The sequence below is a fragment of the Paramormyrops kingsleyae genome, chromosome 3, assembly GCF_048594095.1.
Source record: "Paramormyrops kingsleyae isolate MSU_618 chromosome 3, PKINGS_0.4, whole genome shotgun sequence".
Taxonomy (NCBI): domain Eukaryota; kingdom Metazoa; phylum Chordata; class Actinopteri; order Osteoglossiformes; family Mormyridae; genus Paramormyrops; species Paramormyrops kingsleyae.
Window position 1 is genome coordinate 16581623 of NC_132799.1, and position 13002 is coordinate 16594624.

Consider the following 13002-nt stretch of genomic DNA (forward strand, 5'->3'; position numbering starts at 1 on the left):
ACCGCACACCTCTGCATTGTCAGCGGAGGCCCGCCCTCCTGCCGTATCGCGCGAGAGCAAGTTTGCGCGTTCGCAACACAAGAGTAAGCGTCCGGATCTCCAAAGCTTTAATTATATTATTGTTTAACAAACACTGATTTGTTTTAAAGCAGTCTTAGCCACACCCCCCCCCCGAACCAGGTACATATATCTCGAATAACTACAATGGGCAAATCCCTCGACCCTAACCCCCACTACCCGCCCTACAAGGGCACAGTGAGTAAAGATGGAGTCAGGATGAGGCTGAGCAAATAGACTTTGGGTGCTGCTCAATATGCGTACTTGACCATACTGGTGTTCTCATGTACCCGATTTACGTCATCATCCATTGCCAAAGACCAGCTACGATACTCAAGGACAGAACTACAGAGGATGGTAAAAAATCCCTGCATGTCGTTCTTGCCCCGCCCCAAATATCAAGGATACATCGATCGCATCTTCGTCCAAACGAGAACAATCCCATGATTCATTGGGCCCCAAGTTCGTTCTTGGAAGGCAAGTCAGCAAGATCGGTCTTGCCAAGACCACAAGTACGGTCTTTGTGTTCTTGGTACCGAGAAACACCCTTTAGCTGAGCTGCTCCGGGGGCCATGGTGGAAGGGAGGTGCACATTTCCAAAGACAAACGGTCTCACTCTGCTATGAGGGGTCAGTGTTTCATTAAGCAGGCCTGACGTAAGCAGGTGTGTGTGTGTGTGTGTGTGTGTCTTTGTTTTTATCTGTTTATGAGAGCGTTTCAGCAAACAGCTCCCTACTGAGCAGTGATTGCCTCCCCTTGTGGGGACATCCCCATCAACTAAAAAAAACAAACAGTACGTGCCAAAGCTTTCCTTGTGCTATCAGATTCTGTTTGTTTTTCAGTTTCCTTGGGGGGTTATGGACCATTAATCACATTAAATATTAGCGTTTTAGTGTTGGAATCTAATTGCGCAGGTGTTTGTGCATGTCGCTGAGTGTTTGTTTATGTCTGTCTGTGAATGTGTTTGTGTGTGTGTGTGTGTGTCAGTGTTTGTGTCTGTTTGCCAGCATCACTACGTGCGTCTGTGTGTCTGTCAGTGTCACTGTGTGTTTCTCAGCGTCACTCGTGTGTATCTGTGTGTTTCTCAGCGTCACTGTGTGCATCCGTGTGTGTGTCAGTGTCACTGTGTGTATCTGCGTGTTTGTCAGTCTCGCTGTGTGTATCTGTGTGTTTCTCAGCGTCACTCGTGTGTATCTGTGTGTTTGTCAGTGTCACTGTGTGCATCCGTGTGTGTGTCAGTGTCACTGTGTGTATCTGCGTGTTTGTCAGTCTCGCTGTGTGTATCTGTGTGTTTCTCAGCGTCACTCGTGTGTATCCGCGTGTTTGTCAGTGTCGCTGTGTGCATCCGTGTGTTTGTCAGTGTCGCTGTGTGTATCTGTGTGTTTCTCAGCGTCACTCGTGTGTATCTGTGTGTTTGTCAGTGTCACTGTGTGCATCCGTGTGTGTGTCAGTGTCACTGTGTGTATCTGCGTGTTTGTCAGTCTCGCTGTGTGTATCTGTGTGTTTCTCAGCGTCACTCGTGTGTATCTGTGTGTTTGTCAGTGTCACTGTGTGCATCCGTGTGTGTGTCAGTGTCACTGTGTGTATCTGCGTGTTTGTCAGTCTCGCTGTGTGTATCTGTGTGTTTCTCAGCGTCACTCGTGTGTATCTGTGTGTTTGTCAGTGTCACTGTGTGCATCCGTGTGTGTGTCAGTGTCACTGTGTGTATCCGCGTGTGTGTCAGTGTCGCTGTGTGTATCCGCGTGTTTGTCAGTGTCATTGTGTGTATCCGCGTGTGTGTCAGTGTCACTGTGTGTATCCGCGTGTGTGTCAGTGTCGCTGTGTGTATCCGCGTGTTTGTCAGTGTCGCTGTGTGTATCCGCGTGTTTGTCAGTGTCGCTGTGTGTATCCGCGTGTTTGTCAGTGTCGCTGTGTGTATCTGTTTGTTTGTCAGTGTCGCTGTGTGTATCTGTGTGTTTGTCAGTGTCGCTGTGTGTATCTGTGTGTTTGTCAGTGTCGCTGTGTGTATCTGTGTGTTTGTCAGTGTCGCTGTGTGTATCTGTGTGTTTGTCAGTGTCGCTGTGTGTATCTGTTTGTTTGTCAGTGTCGCTGTGTGTATCTGCGTGTTTGTCAGTGTCGCTGTGTGTATCCGCGTGTTTGTCAGTGTCGCTGTGTGTATCCGCGTGTTTGTCAGTGTCGCTGTGTGTATCCGAGTGTTTGTCAGTGTCGCTGTGTGTATCCGCGTGTTTGTCAGTGTCGCTGTGTGTATCCGAGTGTTTGTCAGTGTCGCTGTGTGTATCCGCGTGTTTGTCAGTGTCGCTGTGTGTATCTGTGTGTTTGTCAGTGTCGCTGTGTGTATCTGTGTGTTTGTCAGTGTCGCTGTGTGTATCTGTGTGTTTGTCAGTGTCGCTGTGTGTATCCGCGTGTTTGTCAGTGTCGCTGTGTGTATCCGAGTGTTTGTCAGGTTCGCTGTGTGTATCCGCGTGTTTGTCAGTGTCGCTGTGTGTATCTGTGTGTTTGTCAGTGTCGCTGTGTGTATCCGAGTGTTTGTCAGTGTCGCTGTGTGTATCCGCGTGTTTGTCAGTGTCGCTGTGTGTATCCGCGTGTTTGTCAGTGTCGCTGTGTGTATCCGCGTGTTTGTCAGTGTCGCTGTGTGTATCCGCGTGTTTGTCAGTGTCGCTGTGTGTATCCGTGTGTTTGTCAGTGTCGCTGTGTGTATCCGTGTGTTTGTCAGTGTCGCTGTGTGTATCTGTGTGTTTGTCAGTGTCGCTGTGTGTATCTGTGTGTTTGTCAGTGTCGCTGTGTGTATCCGCGTGTTTGTCAGTGTCGCTGTGTGCATCCGTGTGTTTGTCAGTGTCGCTGTGTGTATCTGTGTGTTTGTCAGTGTCGCTGTGTGTATCCGTGTGTTTGTCAGTGTCGCTGTGTGTATCCGTGTGTTTGTCAGTGTCGCTGTGTGTATCCGTGTGTTTGTCAGTGTCGCTGTGTGTATCCGCGTGTTTGTCAGTGTCGCTGTGTGTATCTGAGTGTTTGTCAGTGTCGCTGTGTGCATCCGTGTGTTTGTCAGTGTCGCTGTGTGTATCCGCGTGTTTGTCAGTGTCGCTGTGTGTATCTGAGTGTTTTTCAGTGTCGCTGTGTGTATCTGAGTGTTTGTCAGTGTCACTGTGTGTATCTGAGTGTTTGTCAGTGTCGCTGTGTGTATCTGCGTGTTTGTCAGTCACTGTGTGTATCTGCGTGTTTGTCAGTGTCGCTGTGTGTATCTGAGTGTTTGTCAGTGTCACTGTCCATGTCAGTCGGTCTGTCTGTCAGTGTACCTGTGTATCGTATCTCCCATAGGTACCCCAACCCGCCTGCCCGGCCATCTGCGGTTTGATTCTCGCCCAGCCGTCCGCAGCTCCCCCTGCTGCTAATTGGCCCGGAGTGGTGATGTAATCTCAGCACGCGTTCTATGCTTGTCATGGACACCTCAAATCGTCTGGGGCTCCACTCGTGTCCCCATCTCCCGCAGTCATGCCGAGGAGCTGAAGAGGTCTGCCCCCCCACCAATGGATGGCTGAGTTTTGGGATCCCGGATCAGGAGGCCCTCAGGAGCAGTTGCTGGCAGCTTAGCGACACACATTAGGGGGGAGAGCCTGCGCTGCGCATGATAGCGGCTGACTGGCACTTGGAGGGTCAGCAGCAGGCAGAGCGTGGGGAGGGTGGGGGTGGAGCAGCCGCATATGCCAGCAGTCACCTAGGAAACGGAACCCAGGTTCATGGTGCGAGGAAAAGAAGCCCAACAGGTAGGATGGGATGGCTGGGTCAACACGGAAAGAGCCGGGTAAGTCAAGAACCTGAGCCCTCAGATCGCTCGGGGTGGGGGGGGCACATTCCCAGCTGACCGCACACCACACACACTGTCCCAAGCACCTGATCCTAGGGCCCTAGTCTTAATTGTTCATGGGAGGGGGAATGGGGGAATCGATTAATCAGGCCTGCAAAGTGCACGGCACCAGGGAGGCAGCGGTACTGACCCGGCTCAGCGTCAGCGTCCCCTGCAGGCAGGTCCGACACCGTACCCGCAGCTTCCCGGGCCTGATGGCTCCACATGGGCTCTTGCAGAACACATAAAAGCTGCAGTGTGGCCTGGACTCTGTACACAAAGGGAAACAATCCACAGATCGTCAGGCAGTGGTACAGAGCAATGCTCTCAACCAGTATCCACACCACTGCATGGCCACGCAGCCAGATGCAGGCTGACTCACGGCACAGTAATACAGGGGAATAGCCACGGACACATCACGGACGCTGGGCGAGGCTGTGAGCGGCGCCCCCTATCCCCCAGAGGCCTCTCTGATATCCCTCGCTATCCGAATGTACCTTTTCAATTTGCGGGGAGGCCGTGAGGCGGCGGGAGCCGGGATATCTGATACCGGCAGGGACATGGACCCGAGTGAGCCACGGCCAAATGAGAGCTTAACAGCAAATAAAACAATGTCTGTGTGTGAGTGTGTGTGTGTGTGTTTGTGTGTTTGTGCATGTGTGTGTGTGTGTGTAAGGGCGAGAGAGGGACAGAAAGACAGAGAAGGAGAGCTGACAGTGGAAAGCACACTTTCAGGGAATGGAGCCGCACGCCATCCCGCTCCGGAGGAATCCTCCACGGACAGACAGACCGGATGTGGCTGGTGGGTGGCAGGTCTGGATGGGACTGGGGGCGAGGATGAGCCCCAGAGGGAGGGGTGGGATCGGCGGGGACAGACACCAGCTCCAATTATCCGAAAGGAGCTTGAGGACAGCGGGACGGCTGGACACCTCTATGACAGATAATTAAGTCGGGGGGAGAGGCATCCTTCCGTTATCGTGCCAGGGGCAGTGAAACTGGCAGCCACGCGGAGGGGGGGGATGACACTGGAGGGGGGGGGGGGGGGGGTGGCTTTAGCGCACTCATTAGAGCTAAAAGCCTGGGACAGAGGAGAGAACCGTGATACTTTGACACGATCCACAATAAATCCAGCCAAGTAGATTTTATAACCCTCCGTCTAATTCATCATTTCTATGGAAGGGGTTCCATTATGCTGATACATTTAAAGGAGAGGAGAGATGGCAGCACGGCGGGGGGGGTCACATAAAGGACAGGCTGCGGCCCCAATGAGTGAGCGGTGAGTGGGACGGGGGCCTCTGGGGTGACAGCGGAAGGGTGCGCAGAGGGCGTTTTTAAAAGGTGCATCTCCATGCGCTGGGATGCGGCACTGGGAATGCGGCATGGCCTTCGGGAGACTGTGGCCTGCATTGTATCCGACGATTATGATGGTGGGAAAAAGAACTGGCTACTGGGCATTGGGCAACGCAGCACTGGACCAGATAATGTGGACACACACACACACACACACACACAGGTACCTGGGAAGGGGGCTGAACCCGCCTCTCCGCCATTCTCTGTCCTCAGGATGCTGGCCAGCCCGGTGCAGGCTGTGGGCAGCCGGGCCTCACTCAGGTCCAGACGGGTCAGGCTGTCTGCAGTGCCCCTCAGCTGACTCTGCAAGAAGACCTCGCGCCGACGGGCTGGGCCGGACGTGGGCAGCACCACGTGGACCGTGCTCTGCTCCGGGAGGTCATAGCTCTACCAGAAAACACACACCAGTAAGATGCTTGTGCTCAAACCCGCACACGCAGACATATAGAGATCAGCGTGCTCCCACCAGGGGGCGCCGGCTGCCGCTCAGAGGCGATGACATCATAAAGCTGTGGTGCTGCTGAGCACCACATCTGAGAACCTTAACCTGAACACGTGACCGTGGAGAGAAGCCGCTCATGCTCAAAATCAGACGTCCAACATGGAATCTGCATGGTTATTAATGGAGGGCCAGAGCAGCCGGGGAACCACGTGAGATACCCTCCCCCGACAGCGGATGGGGGGCTCGGACTGAACGCCGTGTAATACCAGGGCCTCACATGCCCTGCAGGGCCCACCTACCTGCACATTTTCTAATGTTAATTAATAAACGGCTCTGTAATTATGATATGACATTTGAAATCGTAATGCCTAATTGACGGCTGCAAATTATTGCTCCCTGTTTTGGCAAAACACGCTACTCCGGTTCACTGGAACGCGGAGCTCGTGGTTATAAAGTGTGTAGGTTATTAACTGCTAATTAAATAATTCATGAGAACTGAGAAAAAAAAAAGCTGACTGGCACTGAGCAGGAGCCGAGCCGGACAGCGAGGGGTGGTCGTGCTGGGGTGGGGTGGGGGGGGTGCCAACTTGGAAGATAAACAAACAAATAAATGAATGAATGAATGAGACCACCAGGACCCAAAGGGCAAACGGACTGGACAACCCAAAGTATGACAGATTACAGCCAAATAAAGGGAGAGGAGCCAGGGCTGTGGAAAGTACCAGAAAACAAGTTACACTACCAACACCTGAGTCATGCAGTTTAATTTACTTACTCTAAGATTTTTCATTATCGGCCGATTCACATTTAAAGATGGATGTGAAGCAAATTCCATTCTGACTTAACCACTATGATCCTTCTTGTAAAAAGCCAAACTGGCCTAAGTAGCTACTCTAAGCGGTCAGGAGGTCTGGTTAACCCCACCTCCTGCCCCACGTCCCACCAGCGAAGCCGTCTTACTGGCCCTGGTTGTGAGAAGTCGCAACAGACTTACTGCATCCTGTCCCGTCCTTAAACCACCCCCTTTCTCAGGTGGATAATCCCCCCCACCCCCCCGCCCCCCCAGCAGGCTCTCCTCGCACGGCGCGCCTTACTCAGCGTCTGCCTGCTCCTCCAGGTCATTTTTAATATGCAGGGCTGTTTATCAGGATCCATTTCCCGAGTTATTTTTATGCAATGCAAATGAAGGGCTTCAAATACCGTGTCCCTTTTAGTTTATTAGAAAGAGGTCATCGTTAGACCAAGGGCCTCCGTGCGTAGAGGGAGAGAGACAGCGGGAGAGAGCGAGAAGGAGGGACAGAGAGAGGCTCCCCAAGAAAAGGAGGTCCAAAAGAAACAGAGGTCACATGGTCTGGCTCCACGTTTCGGCACACGCGCGCGTTTAATCTGTCCTTCCCGGGGAGCACGCCGTGCTGGGTGCAGATCCAGGGAGATGGAGTGTCTCAGGATGCAGCAGCAGTAATAAGTCAGGGACCCGTAATCGCTGGCAGCCATTCTGATGAATGGGGTGGCGGCAGGCAAACAGACAGCCAGGGAAATGACCTATGACAGAATGTGAGACGCTGGCGACTGGAAATGATCTGAGCAGCGTCTCGGGCGCGATATTAGGGGGCCGTATCGCCAGAGGCATCCCGGCACAGATTACCGTTCTGCCATTACGGCCCTGCCTGTCATCTTAACTGGTTCCGCACTGGCTCACCCTTACGGACACAGCCTCACGCTGCCGCCCCGCGTCGTCCGGGTTACCGGAGATAGCATCCCAGGTGAGTTTGCCGTTTCGGAGCTGCCGGTCACACGGTACCCGGTCTCCGCCATATCAGAGTCAACGCAGCCAAGAACCTGCGTGCATTCGAGATGGTCAGAAAAACCGCACTCGAACTCCGGCTGTGTCCTGCCCTTGTGCCACACCCTCAAATGGGGGGCAGGGAAAGGGTTAGTTTGGCCCCTGAGTGAGATGTCAAATCCCAGCATCTTGGGGGGGGGGGTGTACTGACGCAGCACACGTCTGCCCTTTCGGTATTTGAGTGGTGCTTTGAAGAGCCTGGACCGTCCTGAGGATGATCTCGTCCCGTAATGAATTAAATCCAAAACCCGGAACTGAGCCAGAATTCCAATAAGTCAACAAAGTAATCAATCATCTGTACGCCTGGCATGCAAACAGAGCACGCGGGCATTTAAAATGAGATAACGCTATTAAGATGTGCCGGTATAGCGTATTTCACCAGCTAAATTGATTAATTACTCAGAAGGAGATTAATAATCATGAGATGGGACCTGCTGCAGTAACGGAGTGGGGGGGGGGGGTCCCTGGGGTTGAGTGTTGACGTGCGGCAGGGACACAGTCGGCCCAGGGGTCCGGGCGGGAACTTGTGAAGCTGTGCCTCAGGCAGCCTCACAGGAAGTGACACGCAAAACAAGTACAAACTCCCTTGCCGCTCTCCCCCTGGGAATAGTGAATCCTCGAGGCGTACCGGGGAACCACGGGGTGAGGGGATGCTGAGGATTCCCAGGCAGCAGCACCCAAAGATGACTGGTTGAAGGTTGTGGCCACACCCCGTCGAAGAGCCAATCATTGTGAGAGCTTGAGAGCTATGCAGTTATCGATTACCTGTTAAATCTGTCATATGGCTCAAACTGCGGGGAGTTGCCGACCAATCAAATTGCCCAGAACTCAACTTAATGCCTTGCCCTATGTGGTTAGTGTGGAGAGACACAGCCACCAACAGGCCTGACACAAACGCTGATAGCATACATCACAGAAATAGCCGGAATCCTTGCCCACGCCACATTTGCATAACGCGACCTGTGACTTGTGCAGTTTGGACGCCCAAGTCCACGAGCATTATCAGACAGACAGATTCGCGTTCCCCAGGGACTCAATCCAGCTGTCACACAATGCCATTATCAGCGAAACTCACACCTCAGGAAGCGAGTCTCTTGGGGAACGTTCCTTAATTCCTGATTTATCGTACTTCTGCACACCTCACATTTACCACAAAGCAACACTTTTATTTTGGAAATTCCCATTTCGGTCCGTCTGACCCGACGTAACCCGGGGCCGTCCCAGAACCCCAGCTGTCTGTGACCTGTGGGGGCTGGGGGGGGGGAATGGTGTCACTCACATCCCCACACCTGCTCCCAATCTCCCTCCTGTTGCTCTGTTGCTATGGGACTCCAGTCCACTGACTGCCTGCAGCCCAATTTATAGGGGCGGGCAAGAAATGGTGGGATTCCCCAGAGGGGATCCGAGAGGAAGGATTAACAGGCGGTAACAGTCCCAGCCGACGCAGCACCCCAGGCGAGCATCACCGGCAAATCGCTGCCCCCTCAGAAGTCGCCCTAGGCAGCTGCCTATGTTGGATATAGGACTGACCGGGACTGGTACTACCCAGCAGAGTGACATTCTGGAGGCAGGCTGACCTCGGACCGCTGACATCCAGCATTACGTGACAAATGGGGAGACCGGACTCTCGGACACGTTAAGGGGAGGAGGAATGGTGACTGGCTAACTCTGAAATGACTCGCCGGGTTCACGGAGGCCCATGAAAGGCTGAGGGTTTCTGCAGCTCCATCGCCATCAGCTTGAGTGGAACTAGTCACCTCCGTAGCGACCCATTAGGTTCTGCTCTGGCCGGCTGTGGCGCGGCCCACCTACCATCCGCATAATCATCTTATAGTGGCCTTCTCACCAGGCTCCCGGGGGACGCCTTCAATTAATGATAAAATATGTGTGCGACTTTTTAAAATAAGGTTCTGTCCAGATTTTTCCAGAAAATCTCCCTAACTGCTGAATAAACAATCCCCCTCCTCCCATGGCACCTGCTTGATAGCCCACAATGCTATTAAAACATATAATAATATAAATTAAAAATAACTGAACAGTCAGTGTTCAGCTATATGTGGGCTAGAGAGTGGCACAGCGGATAAGAATCTTGACCTTTATTATAATAGTCATTGATCCATGACCCAAAACAGGACGGCCTATCCCTGTGCACGATGTGGCACTTGGTGGAGCCACCTGACATATGAAAACCAGCTGATTGAAGAGACCAACTACTTGTTTTTCTTGCCTCATGTTCACAATGAAGCTGGAGCAATAACATAGTTGTGCTCTAGGGGGCAGAGTTGAGCCACTCCAGGCTTACCCCCAACATATAAACAGTACAGCTAACTGCTAAGTCCCACACATGGCCAGGGTCTCAAGTGCAATTTGTCGGGGGGGAAATTGAGCATGGCACCACAGAGAGTGCGGCGAGTGAAAGTGGGCGGCTTGCAGGAGCCAGGAAGTGTGTAACCCCCCCCCCCCCCACATCCTCGTCTTCCCTACCTAGGAGTCTGGGCCCTTTTAATGCATAATTAAGAAGGTCAAAATTAATGAAGCGATGTGGAGTAAAGTTCACAGAATCCCCAGGCTCTGTTTACGGCATCAACTTCGGGGGAAACAGGACGTCATGTGTAGGTTGGATGGAGAAACGCGGCCACAAGCATGAGACTTGGTGGGGCGACAGGGACCGCCGAAGATGGGGGCACCCCCCCCTGAGCATGCAGAATGGCACATGCACACTAGGGGACGTCAGACAGCGTAAGTCAGATCTGCACGCTGCATCAAACCTTCAAACTAAATCCTCCAGTCAACAAAAGCCTGGGAGAAATTAATTACTGAAGCTGAATTCGCTGCATTTAACAGCAGCTTCCACTCTGGTAACATCTGCTAATTTCTTCCAGGTTACCGAGCTGGGGGGGGGGCGGGGGGGGGTTTACCTGGAGGGTGCAGTCGTTATGTAGCTCCCGGCCCGCGAAGATGACCCGCAGTTGTTGGGGTAGGACGCCACACTCCTGACCCACCGCCTCCTTCAGCTGGACCACCCTCGCACTCTCAGCCAGCTCCACCGGGAACCCGTCACTGGAGTTAAACTTCACAAACACTGCGGGGGGGGGGGGCATGTGAGAGGTGTGAGATGACAGGGGTGAGAGAGGGCAGCTGGGAGATGGAAATCCAGCAAGAACCATAATTTCCACAAAGGCCACAGAGTCACAGACCTTCACTAATATCCGCTCATTAATCTCGCTTAACGACAGCGATATCAGCTACCCGCCCCATTCGCTGTCTGCCAGTACGCTTCATACATTGTTCACCGTTTGTTGTTATATTGTTCTGTGTCTGTGCATTCCGCATGTCCTCCCCCCATCCGCATGTCCTCCCCCCGTCTGCATGGATTCCCTCCTACAGTCCATAAACATTCAGCGTGGTGACTGGGCGAGTGTCCCAGCGTCCCGTACGCTGCCACACGCCCGCTGATGTGCTGGCATGGCCTCCAGATTACTGTGCCGCTGTACTCCATGTTAGTCATGACCAGTGCTGCTGCATGGACTGCACTGTCTGAGGTGTAGCTAGATGGGAGGGGACAGGTGTAAATGACCGGCGATGGTGACCGGCTTGGCCATCGAGCACATGGCACAGCAAAAGGAGAGAAGCACCAAAGCCCTAAATGACCTTAATTGATGGTTTTCCTTCTGTTATCATTCCTGAGTATTATCTTAATTGAAATAAATCAACCTTCAACGGATCCTGCAGGACTGCTGATAAAGTGAGTCTTGGTGCCGTTCAGGATGAGCGACCAACATCCCACACGCATACAGCAGGCGGCGGGGGGGGGGGGGGGGGCTGCCAGGGCCCTCGGCCGCACTCAGGCGAAACCGTAACTCGTGCCTGAAACCGTGTCCCTGTTGACTTAAGCAGTAATGGCTGGGGGGGGGGGGAACTCTGTGCATAAGCGAAATAGACCGAAATTCTCAAACTATAACGAAAGGCTTGACTGATTGCTCTACGCCCAGGTGTGACACCGCCCCACAAAAATGTTTCATCACCATAACCCTCAGACTTTGTGACACTTAAAAGCAGCGGGGGGGGGGGGGGGGGGGGGGAATAAAAACAAATGCCCCATCCCATGGCAGAGTAGAACCAGCCCGGACCCTGAGCTGTGCCCCCAAGCCCCTGGACTGGGTGGGGGCGACCGCTTCCCGGTTTAATCGAACCGGCGAGCTAAAGGTGACGGCAGCAAATGAAAGTCCACGTTTAGGACCTCAAAGCTGGACCGTGTCATTTACAGACTGACACATCAGACTAAACCGAGACAACCCCTCATCAAGTGCAGCTCGAAGGCGTTTGGGTACATCCTCCAATGACGACGTCCACATGCGTGAGGCCACATTCCCCACGTTCCCATCCATGCAAAACCCAGGAAGAAAACGATTGTGAAGCATTATATCGTTATTCCCTCAGACTTAATTTAAATAACCTGAACTATAACCCCAGCCAATCAGAACAAGAAACATCACACGCTTTCATTTCCACACAGCCGTGCAGCACAGAGCAGCTGTACTGATCCCAGGTCACGTTTAAGCGTCGGAAAATATACCACGGAGATGCGCTCACTCTTTAAGATGCAAATTTAGCATCGCAGGTTACGACGTCTTTAGCTACGGGCCAAAACAGAAAACCTGTTCACGCCGTACGTCATTACGAGTGAATCAAATGTTCCGAGCATCTTTCAATCGGAATTAAAAGACTCAAAAAATAAAAAATAAGATATTTATTCAGCTCCTGAATTAAAATTAAAATTCCAGCAACCAAGAAGCCCACAGACTTTGGAGATAATGTGCTTTGGAAAGGGATGTGATTTGCCCTGTCACTGTGATTTCCATAATCGCCCTCATTGTTTGTGCCTCATCCAAGTGGATAACAAATGAGTAAAATCGTCCTTTGTCATGTTTCATCACAGGAAGAGTTGGCGTGTGAGGGAATTTCGATTTGCCTGAATTCCCAGAGACCTGTCAGGGAAAAAAAAAAAAAGACTGACAAGAAGCCATCATATAGCTCTGCCAGACCAGATTACTGAGTCCCCCCACCCCCACCCCCACCCACGCAATGGCCTCACGTCCCCAAACGCTCGACAGCTTTTTGTTGGAGCAGAAGGAAAAATACATTTTCCAGGATAAACATCTAATTTCCATGTTTGGTGTAGAATAGTTCAAAGGCACTAGGAATCAAGATAAAAAAAAAGCACGTAATGGCCAGTGTAGCTAATTCCTGCGAGTGGCGGCCAGTTCAATTCACTTCAGATAGAACAATCAGCGCCACGACTGCGTAAGTGGTTTTAGGAGACAGATGGATAAAGTCATCTTATATGCAATTAAATGTGGTAGCATTAACAGCGTTGTTAGGTTACCAATGATGCTTTTATTGTGTTAGATGAATGACAGGATCATTGCAGAAGGTGAAATGCTCCTGGTATAAATCATCCAAACCTTTACC

At 52.2% G+C, this 13002-nt stretch overlaps 1 protein-coding gene across 2 annotated transcripts in view; it reads right to left on the reverse strand.

The window, feature by feature from the left end:
- The window catches only part of prkn (parkin RBR E3 ubiquitin protein ligase), a 50124-nt gene that overhangs the window by 24462 nt on the left and 12660 nt on the right, over nucleotides 1–13002 (reverse strand). For both annotated transcript variants that reach the window (XM_023821161.2, XM_023821159.2), the window contains exons 3-5: nucleotides 10449–10612; nucleotides 5413–5632; nucleotides 4047–4165 (exon numbers count right to left, since the gene is read on the reverse strand). In XM_023821161.2, coding sequence (XP_023676929.2) covers nucleotides 4047–4165; nucleotides 5413–5632; nucleotides 10449–10612 — 503 coding nt within the window. The remainder of the gene's footprint in view (nucleotides 1–4046; nucleotides 4166–5412; nucleotides 5633–10448; nucleotides 10613–13002) is intronic.